Consider the following 18,922-nt stretch of genomic DNA (forward strand, 5'->3'; position numbering starts at 1 on the left):
GCGCCTTGCCTCGCCCGGCCGCGAACTCCAAAGTTTTTTTTAAAAAAAACAAACGCCCCCATGATAGGCTACATGACGATTAACGTAGCCTATCACGGCTAGATCTGCAAAGTCAGCCGTGATAGGCTACGTTAATCGTCACGTAGCCTATTACGGGTGACTTAAAAAAAAAAAGCGCGTACGCTAATGGCGGCCCCCATAGGGAGCCGCCATTCGCGTTCCTTATTTGGTCACTGTAGTCTACGTAAATGTTTACGTAGACTACAGCGACCAAATAAGGAACGCGAATGGCGGCTCCCTATGGGGGCCGCCATTATCCGTACGCGCTTTTTTTTTTAAAAGTCACCCGTGATAGGCTACGTGACGATTTACGTAGCCTGTCATGGCTGACTTTGCAAATCTAGCCGTGATAGGCTACGTTAATCGTCACGTAGCCTATCACGGGGGCGTTTTTGTTTTTTTTTCTTTTCTTGGAATGGCGGCAGCGGCAGCCGGTCGAAAGACCGGCTGCCGCTCCCGCCCCGCACGAACACCCGCCGAACCACCGGCCGGACCCGCCGCCAGGAGGGACATTTGGCAAAGGTAAGTCCCATCCCGGGGGGGGGTGCAGGGGGTGCGGAGAATTTCTCCCCGAAACTTGTTCGGGGGGCCGAACACGTTGGCGCTCGGCCCCCCGAAGTTTCGGGGAGAAATTCTCCGCCATCCCTAAGTGGGGAGCCTCCATGGACAGAGAAGAGTCTCCCTTTTAGAACTTTGCTCTCCCTGTGTAGAGGGCGATAGAAATGCGTGAGGCAGGGAGGGCCTAGCACACTCCCCCTCCTTGTGTTTTTAGCTTGCTGGATAAGGATAGGGTTTCTCTCTCTTTCAGTTCTAGAGGAGAGCCTCAGCTTACTGTTCAGAATGTTGTTTAGTGTGTTCTAACACTCCAGAACAGCATAGGTGTGGGGGACTGAAGGGGAAAGGGGGAATCAGCAGAAATCACCTTCCCTCCTCTTCGACTCGCTGAGCTGTGGCATGTTCTACATTTCAGCCTAATTTTTTCCTTATGCTAATAAGTTTGCAGCCTCCCTGGACTTCTAGGCCAGTGCTTTCCCAAGTGGGATGCGTGCACCCCAAGGGGTTTGCAAGACGATCCATTGGGGTTCATGAGCTGCCTGATAATTGAGCAGCCTCCTGCTGCCCCAACAAGCTGCCAGTGTATGCAATGATGTTGGCAGCAGAGGCAGCAGGATGGGACGGGAGCCGAGAGGGAAGCTCCGTGGCATTTCTCTCTCGGCTCCAGACCTATCCTGTCTTTGCCATGGCCACTGAGAGCAACTGCCCCAGTCTCTGCCAGGCACGGCAGAGGACGGCGCAGTTGCTTGATCAACCGTGGCACCGGAGCAGCTGCCATCCTGCCGAAGGGAAGCAACTTTGTTCCAAATTTGCTGACCTTTTCTGTGATTCTGTGATGACAGGTGGCTGTCAGTAGTATGCTACCTAGCAGATATTTTTGAACAAATAGACACTCTTAATTTGTCCCTTCATGGTAAAGGTGACGTTTTAATAATGAGCAAGAAAGTAACTGCTTTTTAAAAGAAACTTTTGCTATGGAGAGAGCATTTTGGAAATGCTTCCATCAGTATCTGATTTTGTTGCTGAAATGACGTACCGCCTATAAAAACTCTCATATCTGCACACTTTAAAAAACTTAGAAATTTTCTAAGAAATTTTCTAACCTGTTTAAAAATCTTCCAAATGAAGAGTTTCAGTGGATTTTGAACCCATTTGTTAAAAATATAAAAAATACAACACCTTCTGATTAGTTTGCAAGAACATCTGATTGACACCAGGAAAGATGGAAGTGGGGGGAGCAATCCTATGGGGATAGGCGGCTGCCTCCGACCTCTAGGCTGTCTAATTTTCAGAACAATGGTCCACAAGGAACATAGGGAGATAAGTATGTCCTCTTTTGGAGGCCTCAAAATGTCAAGGCCACCCTTGTACAAATAGCCTTGTGGCTATCATTCTGAAATTTGACAGACATGATCTTCTCTGATAGAGCATGAATCCTAGGGATGTCAGAGAAATCCTCTGCGGATTCAAATGAGGCCATGCGATCAGCAGGATGTGCCCATAGACTTATACGCAAAATAGAGCGGTGAATCTTGCATATAAGTCTATGGACAGATAGACTTATATGCAAGATTTCATGACTCTATTTGCATATAAGTCTATGGGCACATCCTCCCGATCGCCTTTTTTTAAAAAAAGACTTTTTTTAAAGGCAATCGGCAGGGACAGGGAGGAGGCGAACGGCTGCGGCTGGCAGGAAGGAAGGTAAGCGCCCCCAAGCCAGTTTTCCTCCCACCGGAATCCGAGGGGAGCGGAGCCACTCTGGCGGATTCCAGGGGGGGAGGAATTGATCACCTCCCCCCCGCATGGATTCCCCACCCGAAAAGATGGTGAGGAATCCATACACGCCTAATGAATCCTGAAACTTTTATCCGATTCTTCCAAGTAATTATAATGTTACTGGCAGTTCCCTTGAAAAGAAAATCAAAATATAAACCCTGCACCTATTTTTCTGACATTGGGCAGGTGTAATCCCCTTCTAGGGGGCTACCATGCCTGAAATTTTCATCCAGTTCTGACCAAGAGAAAAAAGTTACAGTTTTTTTTTTCTAATTTCCCATAGTAGTCAACAGGAAGCATAAGATTCATTTTTCCAAATATTGACTCAGGTTTGGTGCTGAGCTGAAGTGGTCCAACTACAAATTGGCCAGATAGAAGCAGGATGTAAAATGCTGAATCAGCGTCTGAGTTGAAGTGGGTGGGGGTCGGTGCACACATCTTATGCATGCATGTATGTAATGTATACACACACACGCGCACACCGCATGCCCACACCACACACACATACATTAGATGTGCGCTTAGACGTGTGTGCATGTGTGTGTGTGTGTGTATGCAAATGTGTGTTATGGGCCTGTGCCCCGGATCTTTTAAGATCCTAGCAGTGCCCCTGATCTCCAACAATCTTGAGGCCTATGCGTATCTCAACAGTGTTTTGTACATTCTGTGGGCAATTTGCATAGTTTCAAAGAAATACAAGAGAATATGCATACTTCAGCATAATCTGATCATAATTTTGATATTTGCCCAGGCAGTAAGCATGGTGTCCAAGGAACCTCAGAGAATGTGCACACTGATGAGCTCTGTGTGGGCAAAACATTCAGGTCTCTGAAAATATGAATGGGTGAACATCTTTGCAATATTAGAAATAAGAAATAGGACACTCCTTTGGTAGGACATTTTGTAGGGAAAAAAATATTCTGCAAAAAATAAGGTTCTGGGCTTTGCAAAAAGTATTTACAACTGACGATAGAATCCTTTTAAAAAAAGGGGAAAAAAAGAACTGGAATGGATTCTCAGGTTGAAAACTCTGACCCCTGGGGGCCTCAATGAAGAGCTGGAGTTTCAGCCTCTTCTGTAAAACTCAGTACTGACACTCCTTCAGCATATGCTGCATGTAGGGATGTCTGATCCTGGGAAATCCATTCTGTTTAAGCCCAATGGATTTTCACAGAGTTTCCAGTAAGCAGGGGCGGACTGCACTGGATTTTTTTCCAACATCCAGGAAACTTTTGCACATTTTTTCCCAGGTTCTGCCATTTTTCATTTATTTATTTAATCTTGAAATGTGTGCAAATGTTGTCATAATTTTTTGTTATTGCTATTCTTGTGCAGCTGCATGATCGCAGGTCCGCCTGTCTGCTATGCAGGCCCACAGTGGCATATTCCCCTCCTATCAATATCCTTGTCAGTGTCATCCTCTCCATACATTGCTTTGTTTAGCAGAAAAGAGCCACATTCCATTCTTGTCAAATAACTCGTTACTTCCACCACCACCCCTTCACTCTGGAAGTGCTGCCGCAGTTATTGCACATGGGAGCCGGGAAAAGAGAGTGGGGGCTACATCAGTGTTAAAAGCATTTGCTTGAGACTTGGGCAAATGTGCAGTGGAAGTTGGGTACCCCCAAGTGTCAACACTTCAAACCCGGAGGATCAAGTTGCTAAGTGGGTGATCTGGTCCCCTTTTCCCAACCTCTTGGTGGGTGATTTGTGCACACTTTGACACTGACAGCTCAGGAAAATGGGACCAGATCACCCACTTAGGGGACCAGATTGCCCACTTGCTGCAAGAGAAGCAGTATGTTTTGTTTTGGTTTTAGGTACAATAACATTTGCACATATTTCAAGATCCAATAAAATAAATTGAGGAGATTACAAATTCTGCAAGTAGGAGAGGAAATGGGGGGAAATGTGCAAGCTGCAGACATTAAAAAAAAAAAAAGGAGATCCGCATATTGGGTTGACTTGCTACAGAGTGAGTCAACACCAGTAGAGGGAAATGGAACAAAATCCTCAGGGATGAACCGGAAAAAATCTGTTGAGCTTCACTCCCCAAACACAATCCTCCGACATGCCTAGCTGCATGTCCAGATATTGTAGTCCTTGGGCCTAATTAGAAACTACATGGGTTCAGCTGTAAGATTTTGTAAAGAAATATATTAAAAAAAATACTGCATCTCACAATTTGACACCATTCACAGGATTCATCTTGGACACTATATTTTTTAGAGATCCCTGCAGGCATATATGAAAACTGAGTAAGTAATCATAGGCGATTTTGCAGTGTGACCGTCGTCATCATCATCATCATTTCATTTTTAAAATGGATCTTTCATTCTGTAATTTTAAAAGAACGTATATGCATGTGCTTTTGTCCCTATCATCTTTCTCTAACCTAGCCCCTGAGGAAGGCCCCACTCCAGGGCTCCTGCTAATGCACAGGGCTTCAACCTCTTGGAATAAAGCCACATTTATTTTTTCAAAATCCTGAGACTTTGGGCATCTCTACACCAGCCTAAAATCCTGCGTTTAAAATGGGGCTTTCTGCTTCCGTTTTAAATGCAGGATCACAACGGACTCCCTTTACACGTGCTTCCTTTCCCCCCTCCCCTTCCCCCTCCTTCTCCCCGTATCTGAGTCTTCCATTATCTTTCATTGATCTCACTCCTCTTCTTGCCGCTATAACTCTTTTCAAACTGAAGCAGAACACAACTGGGTAATTTGATAGCTCATTACCTGTGATCTATTTAAAAATGGAACAAAGGGCGTTTAGTCCTGGATGGTCATGGCAGAGTCATGGCATCATGTAAAGAGTAGGGGTGTACGAACCCCACTTACCTTTCCGATCTGGGGCATCCACGGGGGGGGGAGGCGATCCATCCCTCCCCCCGGAATCCTCCCCGGCCAGTTCTGCTCCGCTGCGGGTCCACAGAGCTGCTGGCCAGTTCCGTCCGCAGCCGGACTTCCGTCTGCTGCCGGGCTGCAGCTGCAAATGGCGTCCAGCGTAGGGGACGCCATTTGCATCCCTGCTTTAGCCATGATAGGCTACGTAAATCTTTACGTAGCCTATCACGAAAAGAGCAGGGATGCAAATGGCGTAGCAGCCACCATTTGCGTCCCCTGCTCTTTGACATGATAGGCTACGTAAATCTTTACGTAGCCTATTGCACGAAGGAACAGGGACGCAAATGGTGTATTTGCATCCCTGTTCCTTTGTGTGATAGGCTATGTAAAGATTTACGTAGCCTATCACATCAAAGAGCAGGGGACGCAAATGGCAGCCGCTATGCCGGCCACCATTTGCATCCGCAGTTTGTCAGTCCATCCAGCGATACAGCAATGGCAGCCGTATTGCTGGGGCTTCGGAGCTGGTGGCAGGCAGGGTCCACCGGCGAGGACTTCACGACAGAGGAGGAGGTAGGGGATCCGATGCTCCATGGACTTTGGGGGGCCAGATTTAATAGAATCCAGCCTCATTGGGGGCCGTGGAGGATTTCTCCAACATCCCTAGAAGAGTCCGGGAAGGAGCAATCTCAATTGCAGGATAAAAGCTCTGTGTGAAAGAGCCCTTTGTCTCTTTATTCCACTGGATTGTTTTGGATGTTTTCCAGTTTTGTTTTACTCTGTTATGCACATTAGCAATTCAACTCACCCCTAATATATATATATGTGTGTGTAATGGCCCCAGGAGTGTAACCAAGTCACTGTAGTTTTAGAGGGGCCTAGGGATCCATAATGCTTTGCTTAGGTTCATTATAAGTGCAATTTCCTTGCTAGTGGGGCCTCTGAGCATGTGAGATGAGTCAAAGGTCAATAGCACGGCCTCAGCACATTCCATGCTAATGAAGGCTAGTATCTTATCAGGGCCTAGGATGTGCCTGAGAAGTGAGGCTATGTTTATGCCGAGTTACAGGTGGTTGTGCTGGGAAAGTTCTGATTGTTTTCCCCCTGAACAAGTACTGTTAACCTATGTTGGGAAAGTTGCAGATGAACACTAATTAATGCTTGCTGCTGTCATGTTGCTGCCTCACTGCTGACAAGTATGGTATAAAACCCATTTTACCCCATGGCTCTGGGTTCAGAGAAGCTGTCTGATCCAATCATTGGGTACACTTGTGTCCTGTAAGTACACAAAGGCTCTTTGTGTACTTACAAAGGCTCTTTGTAAGCAAACCTGGGTCTGGCTTATCATTATCTCGGCACCTCCAAACCTTAGCAGCCCATGACTGGGGCATACAATATGGGGAGAGAATTATAAACAGTGAGGACAGAGGGAAATGAAATGCAGAAAGTACAGCCAGTGATAGTTTTTAACTCTGGCCATTCACAAAATAGCTGTGAGAATGTCACACAGACATTCTTGCTTTGGTGAGCTGATAAACACATGTAATGTGATTCAAACACACACATGACATTGTCCTTCTTCAAGCCACAGTAGATAGTGTTGAACCTCTTAATAAACTGTACTTCAGCTGTTTTACATTACAATATGCCTTTGAAGTTCCTTTGTTCAAAAATGACCACCTTGAGGTCAGTGACAATGTCCTGGGATGGCTGAAGTGTTCTCCTATTGGTTTTTGAATATTGACATTTCTGATATCAGATTTGTATCCATTTATTCTTTTGCATAGACTGTCCTATGTGTCCTATGTAGAGTGCTGTAGGACACTGTGAGTAAATGATGGCATATATCACATTGGAAGATGAGCAGGTGTATGAACCCCTGATGTTGTGGACGATGTTATTAGGTCCTGTCATAGCACTGCAAGAGTAGACATGAGGAGAGATCTGGTATCTGGGTCTGCCATAGGATCTGATTCCTGTGTCTGTATCTCTGTTACGAGGTCTGTTGTTACTGGTGAGTAACTGTTTCACGTTGGGCGGCTATCTGAAAGCAACATCTGTCATGCGCAGGGTGGTCATGGACAGCAGTTTTGGGAGAGAGCTCATTCCCCTCTACTCCCACCCAGTGTTTAGGCCGTGGGGTGCTTAAGGGCACTCTTTTATCTCCAGTGCTATTTAACATCTGTATGAAGCTGTTGGAAGCAGTTATTATACGTTTTGGAGTGAGGTGCCATGAATACACTGATGACACCAGTTCTATTTCTCTGTAATGCCTGAATCAGTTGAGGGTGTGGATGTAGTGGTGGGCTGCATGAGGGCCAAAAACTAAGTCTGAATCCAGCAAGATGGAGGCCCTGTGGGTGAGCGACTCCTGTGTCTGGGAACTGGGTCAGATGCTTGCTCTGGATGGGGCCACACTCTCCCTGAGGGAGCAGTGTCTAGTCTGGGAGTGCTCATTGATCCAGTGCTGTTCCTCAGGCACAAGTGTCTTCAGCGGCTAGTAGTGCCTTTTACAAACTCTGGCAGGTAAGACGGCCAATCCTGGATATGGATAGCTTGAACACTGTGATCTGGGCTTTGACAACTTCAAAACTGGATTCTGCAATGTGCTTTATATGGGGCTGTCCTTAAAGCTGTCCTAGAAGCTGCAGTTGGTGCAGAATGCTGCAGCCAGGTTGATAACAGGAGTGGCTTATTGCCACCATATTACACTTATGCTGAAAAAATTGCACTGGCTGCCAATATGCTGCCAGGCCAGGTTTAAAGTTTTGGCATTTCTTTACAAAGCTCTAAACAACTCAGGACCAGGATACGTCAGAGTTCACTTGATTCCTTACTGATCTGCTCAGTTGCTTCACTCATCAGGAGATACCCTCCTGTGGTATCCAAGAATTTGCAGTCCAGACTGTCCATCACAGTTCAGAACAGGGCCTTTAGTAATGTAACACTCACTCTTTGGAACTCCCTACCGCTACAAATTAGGCAGGCAGTGATCCATCTGTGTTTTTGGCACCTGCTGAAAACATACATTTCCCAGGAAGGTAATCTTGCCTTCTGTATGAAGACTTATAGAATCCTAGAATAGTAGGGCTGGAAGGGGCCTACAAGGTCATCGAGTCCAACCCCCTGCTCAATGCAGGAATCCAAGTTAGAGCATCCCTGACAGATGGCTGTCCAGCCTCGTCTTGAATGCCTCCAGTGTGGGATAGCCCATCACCTCCCTAGGAATTGGTTCCATTGTCATATTGCTCTAACAGTCAGGACATTTTTCCTGATGTTCAGCCAGAATCTGGCTTCCTGTCACTTGAGCCCATGATTCCGTGTCCTGCACTCTGGGATGATCAAGAAGAGATCCTGGCCTTCTTCTCTATGACAACCTTTCAAGTACTTGAAGACCGCTATCATATCTCCCCTCAGTCTTCTCTTCTCAAGGCTAAACATGCCCAGTTCTTTCAGTCTCTCTTCATAGGGCTATGTTTCCAGTCCCCTGATCATCTTTGTTACCCTCTCCAGTTTGTCTGCATCCTTCTTAAAGTGTGGTGCCCAGAACTGGGCACAGTACTCCAGATGAGGCCTAACCAGTGCTGAGTAGAGGGGAACTAGTACTTCCCGGGATTTGGAAGCTATCCAGATCACTTTGAATTTTGTTTCTGTCTTCCAAAGTATTAGCTATCCCACCCAATTTTGTGTCATCTGCAAATGTGATCAGCATTCCCTGCACCTCCTCCTCCAAGTCATTAATAAAAATGTTGAAGAGTACTGGGCCCAGGACTGAGCCCTTGGTACCCCACTCGTTACCTCTCCCCAGTTTGAGAAGGTCCCATTGATAAGTACTCTTTGAGTCCGATTCTGTAGCCAACTGTGGATCCACCGGATTGTTGTTTCATCTAGCCCACTTTGAGCTAGTTTGCTCATCAGGATATCATGGGGCACTTTGTCGAAAGCTTTGCTGAAGTCGAGGTATATGATGTCTACAGCATTCCCACCGTCTACAAGGGAGGTTACTTGATCAAAAAATGAGATCAGATTTGTCTGGCAGGACTTGTTTTTGACAAATCCATGTTGGCTTCGAGTAATCATGGCATTGTTTTCAAGGTGCTTACAGATGGATTGCTTTATAATCTGCTCCAGAATTTTTCCAGGGATTGATGTCAGACTGACTGGTCTGTAGTTCCCAGGTTCCTCCTTTTTACCCTTTTTGAAGACAGGGACAACATTAGCCCTCCTCCAGTCATCTGGCACTTCCCCCGTCCTCCATGATTTCTCAAAGACAATAGACAGCGGTTCTGAGAGTTCTTCTGCCAGTTCCTTGAATACTCTAGGATGCAGTTCATCTGGCCCTGGAGATTTGAACTCATTCAAAGTCATTAGGTGTTCCTTGACCATATGCCTATCGATCTCAAGCTAGAATCCTGCCCCTTCAGCCTGCACTTCACCTTTGACAGGGGGCTCATAGACCCTCTTTTGGGAGAAGACTGAGCCAAAGTAGGAATTGAGCACCTCTGCCTTTTCTTTGTCATCTGTTATCGTTTTGCCATCCTTATTTAATAGCTGAACAACCATTTCTTTCCTCTGTCTTTTACTATGCACATAGCTGAAGAAAGCCTTTTTGTTGCTTTTAGCATCCCTCGCTAATCTCAGCTCGTTCTCAGCTTTAGCCTTCCTGATGCCATCCCTGCAATTCTGTGCTACCTGCCTGTACTCTTCCTTTGTTACTTAGCCTTCTTTCCACTTCCTATATGTGTCCTTTTTTGTTTTCAGGTCATCCCTAAGCTTTTTGTGAAGCCACATTGGCTTCTTCTGTTGTCTTCCACCTTTTCTTCTTGTTGGAATTGTTTGTAAAGGTGCCTTGAGAATTTCCTTTTTTAAAAGCTCCCACCCATCTTGGACTCCTTTTCTCGTTAGCGTCGCTTGCCACGGGACCTCACTTATCATTGTTCTGAGTTTATTAAAATCAGCTTTCCTAAAATCCAGGGTACGCGTTTGACTACACTCGGCTTTTGCTTCCCTTAGAACCAAGAACTCAAGTGCAACATGGTCGCTTTCCCCCAGAGTTCCTGTGACTGCTACTTTATCCGCTACGTCATCTCTGTTGGTTAGGAACAAGTCAAGGATAGCCGATCCTCTAGTTCCTTCCTCTACTTTCTGTAGGAGGAAGTTATCCGCCACACAAGTCAGGAATTTCCTGGAGGGGCCATGTTTTGCAGAATTTGTCTCCCAACAAATATTGGGGAAATTGAAGTCCCTCATTACTACTACATCATACTTCCTTAAAACATTGGCTATTTGCTTTTCAAAAGTTTCATCCTCGTCTTCTCCTTGGTTGGGTGGCCGGTAGTAGACTCCGACCACCATGTTCCTTTTATTCTTTGCTCCATTTATTTTGATCCAGATGCTCTCGATGGGGCTACCAAGCTCCTCCTCCTGTATTTCTGTGCAGAGATATGTATTTTTCACAGACAGTGCAACCCCACCTCCCTTTCTGTTCCTCCTGTTCTTTTTGAACAAGTTATATCCTTCAATTGCTGTATTCCAGTCATGAGAGTCATCCCACCAAGTCTCAGTTATACCTATCAAGTCATAATTCCCCTCCTGTATTAAGAGTTCAAGTTCGTTCTGTTTGTTTCCCATACTCTGGGCATTAGTATATAGACATCGAAGACCATGTGCTTCATAGTCTGGCTTTCTTCCTACATGTGTCTGAAGACTATTATTGGGCGCTATCAGAGCTGTTCTCTCCATTGCAGTGCATGCGCCTACGTCCATTGTTACCCCCAACATTACATCTCCCTTCCCCGTAGGATTCAGTTTAAAGCCCTCCTGATGAAGTTCTTCATGCTGTGGCATTCTTCCCATCCTTTGTGAGGTGCAACCCGTCCCTTGACAACAGCCCATCTTCCAGGAAGTATAGCCCATGGTCCCAGAATCCAAATCTCTTTCGTCAGCACCACCTTCGTAGCCAGTCATTCACCCGGAGTATTTTTCGTTCCCTTTCTATCCCTCTTCTAACTACTGGAAGGATGGATGAGAAAACTATCTGGGCCCCAAAGTTCTTGAGTTTCCTTCCCAGAGCTTCATAGTCTGACGTGATTTCTTCGTAGCTCCGCATGGCGGTATCATTTGTTCCCACATGGATGAGAAGAAAGGGATACCTGTCAGTGGGCTTTATGAGTGCAGGCAATCTTTCAGTCACGTCTCTAATTCGTCCTCCCGGGAGACAACATACCTGGTGAGTTCACGGGTCTTTGCGACATACTTGGGTCTCGATCCCACGCAGCAAGGAGTCTCCCACTACTACCACTCTTCTCTTCTTGTTGTTGTAGGCCTGGGTTTCATCGCCTCTGCTTGACTGACCTTCAGCCTCTTGCTCACTCTCATGTAGGTTCCCCTGTGATTCTTCCTCTGCAGGCTGTCCTCCAGTCTCATCCGCAAGTACCTGGAATCGTTTCCACAGCTCCACTGCTTCCACTGGTGCAGAGTGGTGTCTAGTTCTTCTTCTCCTAACTGTCACCCTTTTCCAAGGAGTATCCTCTACTCCATTTTTCTTCACCTCAGCATTTTCCACTGCCTCATCTTGCTGTTGCTCTTCAAGCTTCTGGTCTTCCCTTTGCTGCTGTAGTTCCCCCATTCTGTCCCAGAACTCTTCGTGTTCTCTTATTCCCCGGAGGGTTGACAGTCGCCGCTCCAGTCCACTTACTTTTTCTTCCAGCAGCGTGACCAACTTGCACTTGTTGCAGGTGTAGGCCATGTTGTTCTCAGGCAAGAAAACAAACATTGCACACACCTTGCAGGTCACCACCACTGGAGGGTCTTGTCCTTCCATTGCCTCTTTTCCCTTTTTGTGTCTAGCTTTGTGATTGTTCTAGACTAGCCTGTGCCTGTTCCTCTACACAGTAGAGGTTAAAAGCAGAGTCCCACTTGTGTGTTGTGAAAGTGTGTGTTACAAGACAAATAAATGGAAAAATTTAGTTAAAAATAAAATGAAAAAATTGTTAGGGGCCTCCCCCTTGACCTCCCCTGCCAAACTCCCCTGGCCAACTCCTGTTTGCTCCCCTTGTTCGCTCGCTCTGGTCGCTCGCTCTCTGGGAGCTTGCTTGCTTCTGTAGTCCCTGGACCAGCTGGAGCAGCTTGCTCTGCTCTGCTCTGCTCTGCTCAGCTGGGAGGCGGGAAACAGACCGGAGTCTGGAATCTTCCATGAAAGGCATTGCAGGGTGCTGAGTTGCAGGGTGGAAGGGCCAGCATAAAATGGGTTGTGAATCAGATTCCAATACAACAGAAGGAGAAGTTCTGGAAATGTGGACAGAGGAGGTGAGCAACTGGATGTGGAAGCGGTGTTGGGCAAGGTCATAGCCTAGGGTGGGATTCACACATCAGGTAGAAGAGCCATAAGAACATAAGAAGAGCCATGCTGGATAAGACCAAGGGTCCATCTAGTCCAGCATTCTGTTCACACAGTGGTCAACCAGCTGTCAGCCAGGAACCCACAAGCAGGTCACGAGGGCAACAGCACCTTCCTGCCCATGTTCCCCAGCAACTGGTGTACAAAAGCTTACTACCTGGTACTGGAGGAAGCACATAGCTATCAGGATTAGTAGCCATTGATAGCCTTCTCCCCCAGGTATTTATCTAAACCTCTTTTAAAGCCATCCAAATTGGTGGCCATCACTACATCTTGAGGTAGCGAATTCCATAGTTTAACTATGTGCTATGTGAAGAAGTATTTTCTTTTATCTGTCCTAAATCTCTCACATTAGGATCTGACCACATAGAAAACTAACATGTCAAGGAGAAGGCTAGGCTGCATCATGTGATTAGGTGAGCCCCTCCCTGCAGTCTGAGGTGATACAACCCAGGCAGAGGTTTGCCAGATCAGTGAATATTAGGCCTGAGATTATTAGTTCTTATAATCAGTATTAATGCTGTGTCGTGTTTAAGCATCTCATATTAAATTAAATGCATGTATTGTGTGGCACTGTGTCAACTATATGCAGGGTGTTTTCTTGCTGTATATTTGTGCTATGTGATTCCCAATCAACCAACCACAAGGTGTAGCGTATCTTGTTACATGTCAGTACCAGGTCTAGCTTTGCTATTCAGTGACTTTAAGCAGAACTCTACCACAACTTTGTACTCAATGGCAGAAGCATTTTCTCCAGATGTGCAGATTGTCTCATTGCCAACACCTCAGCACCTTCTATAACTTACCATCAGACTTTCTCTGCTCTGGAGCAAGATATTTTGTGTGGGAGGGGTGCTTGCTTAATCTCCCCATTATCCCATTTCTCCTTCCAGGTGAAATTAGAGTGGCTTTTGTCCTGTACAACAACCTGGGCCCCTACCTCTCCACGGAGAATGCCAGCATGAAACTGGGGATGGAAGCCATGTCTACCAATCACTCTGTAATAGTGAACTCCCCCATCATCACAGCAGCAATAAATAAGGAATTCAGCAATAAGGTTTATCTGGCTGATCCTGTTGTGTTCACTGTCAAACACATCAAGGTAAGGAGCTACTAGCCTTGCCGAAAACCTTATATTTCAACCTGGATTGTTTCCCCCTTTTTCCTGAAGACATACCAGAAAGGGTTTTCAGCTTTTCTCACATATATCACTTCTTTTCGTTAAGGTGCTGTAGATCCAGTTACATTCTGATTACATTTTTTAAAAAATACCAGACAAAAATGTATCTTAAACCACATGCTTTAAGATATCTTTCTGTCTGGTATTTTTTAAAATGGAAAAAATGTCTCATACATATCATACTGATAAGATGCAGAACAAGGGTCTCTATTGATTAGAAACTCGTTGGTTGTTAACATTCCGGGCATAGATTCTTATATTTGGGATTCTACTGATTTTTTTGTCAAAGCTTAGTATGCTCAAGATACAATAAAATGATTTATTAGTCACTAAAGGCTGTGGTTATTATAGAACAGACCTTGGAAGAATGGCCTCTAAAAGTACCCCCCCAACACACACACACACACACACTTACCACATACACACACTCACCACTTTTGTCTTGTCTCTACCAGAAATATCTTTATGCAAAAATTATTTTATGTTCAATTATCTTTTTTTCTTCTTCTCCTCCTTCTCCTTCTCCTTCTGTTTGGCAAAATAAGGGCATGGCTTTGGCGCCAAGGGTAGCAAATCTGAATGTTTTTGAGGACAAATAGGTGTTTAGTGAGGCACATTCCTGGACATCAGAGATCATCAAATGGTGGCGGTACATTGGTGACAATTTTATTGTTTAGAGTGGTTTACATGATACATTTCAAGTTTTTTTTTTCACATGGCTTAATGCATATGATGAGAATATAGAATTTGAGATGCATATAGATGATAAAAGCATAAGTTCTGGATATCATGGTGCAGAAGAACCAGAATAGGTTGTGCATATCAATGTATAGAAAACCAACTGATAAAAATTAATATCTGACATATGATAGTTTTCACCCTAAACATGTGAGACATAACCTGCCACATGGGCAATTTCTAAGAATAAGAAGAAATTGCTCTTCTATTCATTCAGACAGGAAGCAGGTGTACTGCAGGAATAATTATGCAAAAATGGGTATTCCTGTGCTGTGACTGAGTTGGCCAAAAAACAAGCCTCTAACAAAAATAGGGAAGATCTAATGAATGGGTGAGGTCCAATGTACAATGATAAATAGTTTTGTAGCCTTACTTATGATGGTGTTGCCAATAGTCTCCAGAGAAGTGTCTTTAAACATTGATATTTAGTAGAGGGTTTCAACAGCAGACCTTGTATTACTTGCAGAAGAAGTAAAAATCTAAAAGACTGGTTGGTATACAGCAATACCAACCATAGATTGGAGACAGTTCAGCCCATTCTTTTCAGAACATAGAGGGCATCACCCATGTGGACACTGCCTATACTGCGAGTATACCAAAAATGCCATACTCTCATCAATACAGCAGACAATAGGATATATAATATCCAACATTTTTCCACTTGTAGTAGCACACATGTGGTATGTACAAATAGATGTCCATGTGATAAAAGATATGTTAGCCAGACTCAAAGACCACTCAAGAAAACACGAGCAAGCATTTCTAGCAATATATGGAATAAAAGATTTACAGGAGAACCATTCCATTGAAGAATTATCTTTATGGGTAATAGAAAAATTACACAAACCAGATGTCAAACTTCTTCTTAGGAGAGAGGTGTTCTGAATTCTGCAATTAGAAAGCCTTGTTCCGAACGGATTGAATGAAGATATAGGATACTTAACATTGCTGTAAGTTGTGGGAAGAAGTTCTGTAGGTCTGCTCATGAGTAGAGGAGGCAACAACAACAAAAAGAAATCTCCTCTGCATTGAAATACTATTGCCCCCATTCAGCTGGAGCCAATTTGGGAATATAAGATCAGGATGAATCTTCCCTATTTTTCAAATAGTTCAAACAGAGAAGGTATCAGTAAGATTTTTCAAAATATATGCGGAGAAAGATGAGTGGGTGTGTAAAAGGATATAAACAATTGGTCAGAATGTTTTTGTAGAGGAATATGATGATGAGGCTGTAAAGGGTTTATGTTAATGGAATAGTTTCTTTTGATAGACAAGGGAAGCAATTATATTAGATTTAACTTTGATGTGTTTGTAAGCAGTTTTATTTATGGGAAGCCTTCATATTAACATTTGGGTGAGTTCTTTGTCTGAACTAGGAGGAGGAGGCAAAAATATGGATGTATATTTAATTTAATTTTTTGAGTTGTGAAAAGTTGTGCATCTTTGTATATATAGTATGGTTTTAAAATGTTAATAATGTATTATAATGAAATTTTATTTGCAAGCCGTGAGGAAGAACATATCTTTCTGAATATCTTCTCAACTGTTTTTGACACAATTTGTGCCTTTCCCCTCATTTTTTAAAGATCTTTTTATTTGTAACACAACAGTAACAACAACCACAACAACAACAACAACAGGGAAAATACATATCATAAAACATATCAATACACAGTAATCATTAATATCTCCTTTGACATAGAATCATAGAATAGTAGGATTGGAAGGGGCCTATAAAACCATCGAGTCCAACCCCCTGCTCAGTGCAGGAATCCCAGTCAGAGCATCCCTGACAGATGGCTGTCCAGCCTCGTCTTGAATGCCTCCAGTGTGGGAGAGCCCGCCACCTCCCTAGGTAATTGGTTCCATTGTCGTATTGCTGTGACAGTCAGGAAGTTTTTCCTGATGTTCAGCCGGAATCTCACTTCCTGTAACTTGAGCCCATTATTCTGTGTCCTGCACTCTTGGCTGATGGAGAAGAGATCCTGGCCTTCCCTTCTGTGACAACCTTTCAAGTACTTGAAGAGTGCTATCATATCTCCCCTCAGACTTCTCAGGACTAAACATGCCCAGTTCTTCCAGTCTCTCCTCATAGGGCTTTGTTTCCAGTCCTCTGATCATCTTTGTTGCCCTCCTCTGAACCCTCTCCAGTTTGTCCGCATCCTTCTTAAAGTGTGGCACCCATAACTGGACACAGTACTCCTGACCAGTGCTGAGTAGAGGGGAACTAGTACTTCCCGGGATTTTGAAGTTATGCTTCTATTAATGCAGCCCAAAAGAGCATTTGCCTTTTTTGCAGCCACATCATTGTTGACTCATATTCAGCTTGTGATCTTTAACAATTCCAAGATCCTTCTCTCTTGTAGTATTGTTGAGCCAAGTATTGCCCATCTTGTAACTATGCATTTGGTTTCTTTTTCCTAGGTGCACAACTTGGCATTTATCCCTATTAAATTTCATTCTGTTGTTTTCTGCCCAGTGCTCCAGCCTATCAAGATCACTTTGAATTTTGTTACTGTCTTCCAGGGTATTAGCTATCCCACCCAATTTTGTGTCATTTGCAAATCTGATAAGCATTCCCTGCACCTCCTCCTCCAAGTCATTAATAAAAATGTTGAAGAGCACTGGGCCCAGGACTGAGCCCTGCAGTACCCTGCAGTGTCTGTGGGGAAGCAGAGGAGAACACAAAGAGGGGCTGGGAAAGAGTGAACATTTCCATTTCGAATATATACATTAATATAAGCAATCCATATATTTCAATAATCATCTATATGACTTTGACAGTTGTAGGGAATACGCTCAAATGTAGCAAGAGCAGTGAGATTTTCAGTCCATTGAATAATAGTTTGAGGGTGATTTTCCTTCCAAACTTGATGTATAAGTCTTTTTACAATTGTAAGGACTCTCAGTATCCACTTTTGCCATCCGTCTTTAATCCTCACATCACAGGAATGTAATTAAAAGCACATATACATCTGCTATTATCACTGATTTTTCAAGAACAAAATTTAAACGAGCAATAACTTCCAACCAAAAAGAAGCCATTATAGGACATGCCCACATCATATGCCTCAATGAGGCATTGTTCTTATTACATTGCCAGCAACTAGCTGAGCTAGCCAGCTTCTTCTTAACAAGCCTCTGTAGTGTCCAATATACACAAAACATTTTTTTGTGGAATCAGTTTTAAGTCTACAGAAATAATACATATGGAAGCTAAGGCAGCCTTCCATTAGTTAGACTGTACAAAGCATTCCATTTCTCATTCCATTCAACTTTGACCTTCTGAACATCTATTTTACTACATTCCAAAAGACCTTTATAAACAGTTATTGTGTAGCCCTAGCTTTCTGTCAGGAACTGAGTAATTCCTCCAACAGTGGAGGAAGCACTGACTGAAGCACCCATTGCTGGTGGTATATAGACCAACAAATGCTGAAGCTGAATGTACTGCAACTAGTACTAAATGGTAAATCTGCAATACTGAAAATGGTTTTTAAAAAATCATCATCCAAACCTGTTTACTGATCTAAAGTATAAATTCCACTATCAGCCCAACTTCTCCACATAAAAGGTTGCCTCTCTATTTTCAAAACTGGATTCTCCAATAAAGTTAATTTAGATGAAAATATGGATCAAACTGTAACTGATGAGCCATTGCATTCCAAGTCTCTCTCATTGCTAAAATTGCTAGTGGAGCCATTCCTTTCTTTTTCCTAGATCCTAATGCCACCCAGCCAGAAATCGGTACCAAATAGTTTGACTCCCAAACAGTGCATGGAGGAGTATTAAAAGCAGAAGTTGTTTTTCAATCTTTAGTGCGGCTTAACAAATAAGATTTATGATATAAACTAAGATCTGGAAAATTAAATCTGCCCTCTTTAATTGACAACTGCATCTTTTTCAATGAAAAACGTGGAGGAGACACCCCCCCCCCCCCGAAATAAACTTTCAAAATGCTGCATAAAATTTTGGAAAATATATTTGGGAAATAGATAAAGGAATGCTACATAATACATAAATTACCCATGGCAAGACATTCATCTTAGTATGTTAACCTTACTCCAAGTTCTTAAATTAAGTGATGCCTGTCTTTCCAAGTCAAGAGATATTTCCTCCAGTAATGCATTTATATTCAGTTCAACCATTTGCAAAATATCTCTAGGCACCCATATACCAAGATCAGTTCTGGGCACTGCAGAAATTGCCAATCAGTAACTACTTTGGGTATCTTGATACTACTTGCAGGCATTAGTTCAGATTTTGATCAATTAATAATATAACCCGAAAGTGTACCAAAGGTATCAATTAATCTTATTAATTTTGGTATAGAAGACTCTTAACATAGCAATAAATAACAACAAAAC

At 43.7% G+C, this 18,922-nt stretch overlaps 1 protein-coding gene across 1 annotated transcript in view; it reads left to right on the plus strand.

Annotated features, from left to right (window-relative positions):
• ADGRL3 (adhesion G protein-coupled receptor L3) overlaps window positions 1–18,922 on the plus strand; it is a 713,779-nt gene that overhangs the window by 403,085 nt on the left and 291,772 nt on the right. Inside the window, exon 13 of the mRNA XM_084829694.1 lies at window positions 13,531–13,739. Within this exon, the coding sequence (XP_084685820.1) occupies window positions 13,531–13,739 (209 nt within the window). The remainder of the gene's footprint in view (window positions 1–13,530; window positions 13,740–18,922) is intronic.

Source organism: Heloderma suspectum, chromosome 2 (assembly GCF_057233095.1).
Source record: "Heloderma suspectum isolate Gila_16-S chromosome 2, 16-S_ref, whole genome shotgun sequence".
In the NCBI taxonomy this organism is placed as follows: domain Eukaryota; kingdom Metazoa; phylum Chordata; class Lepidosauria; order Squamata; family Helodermatidae; genus Heloderma; species Heloderma suspectum.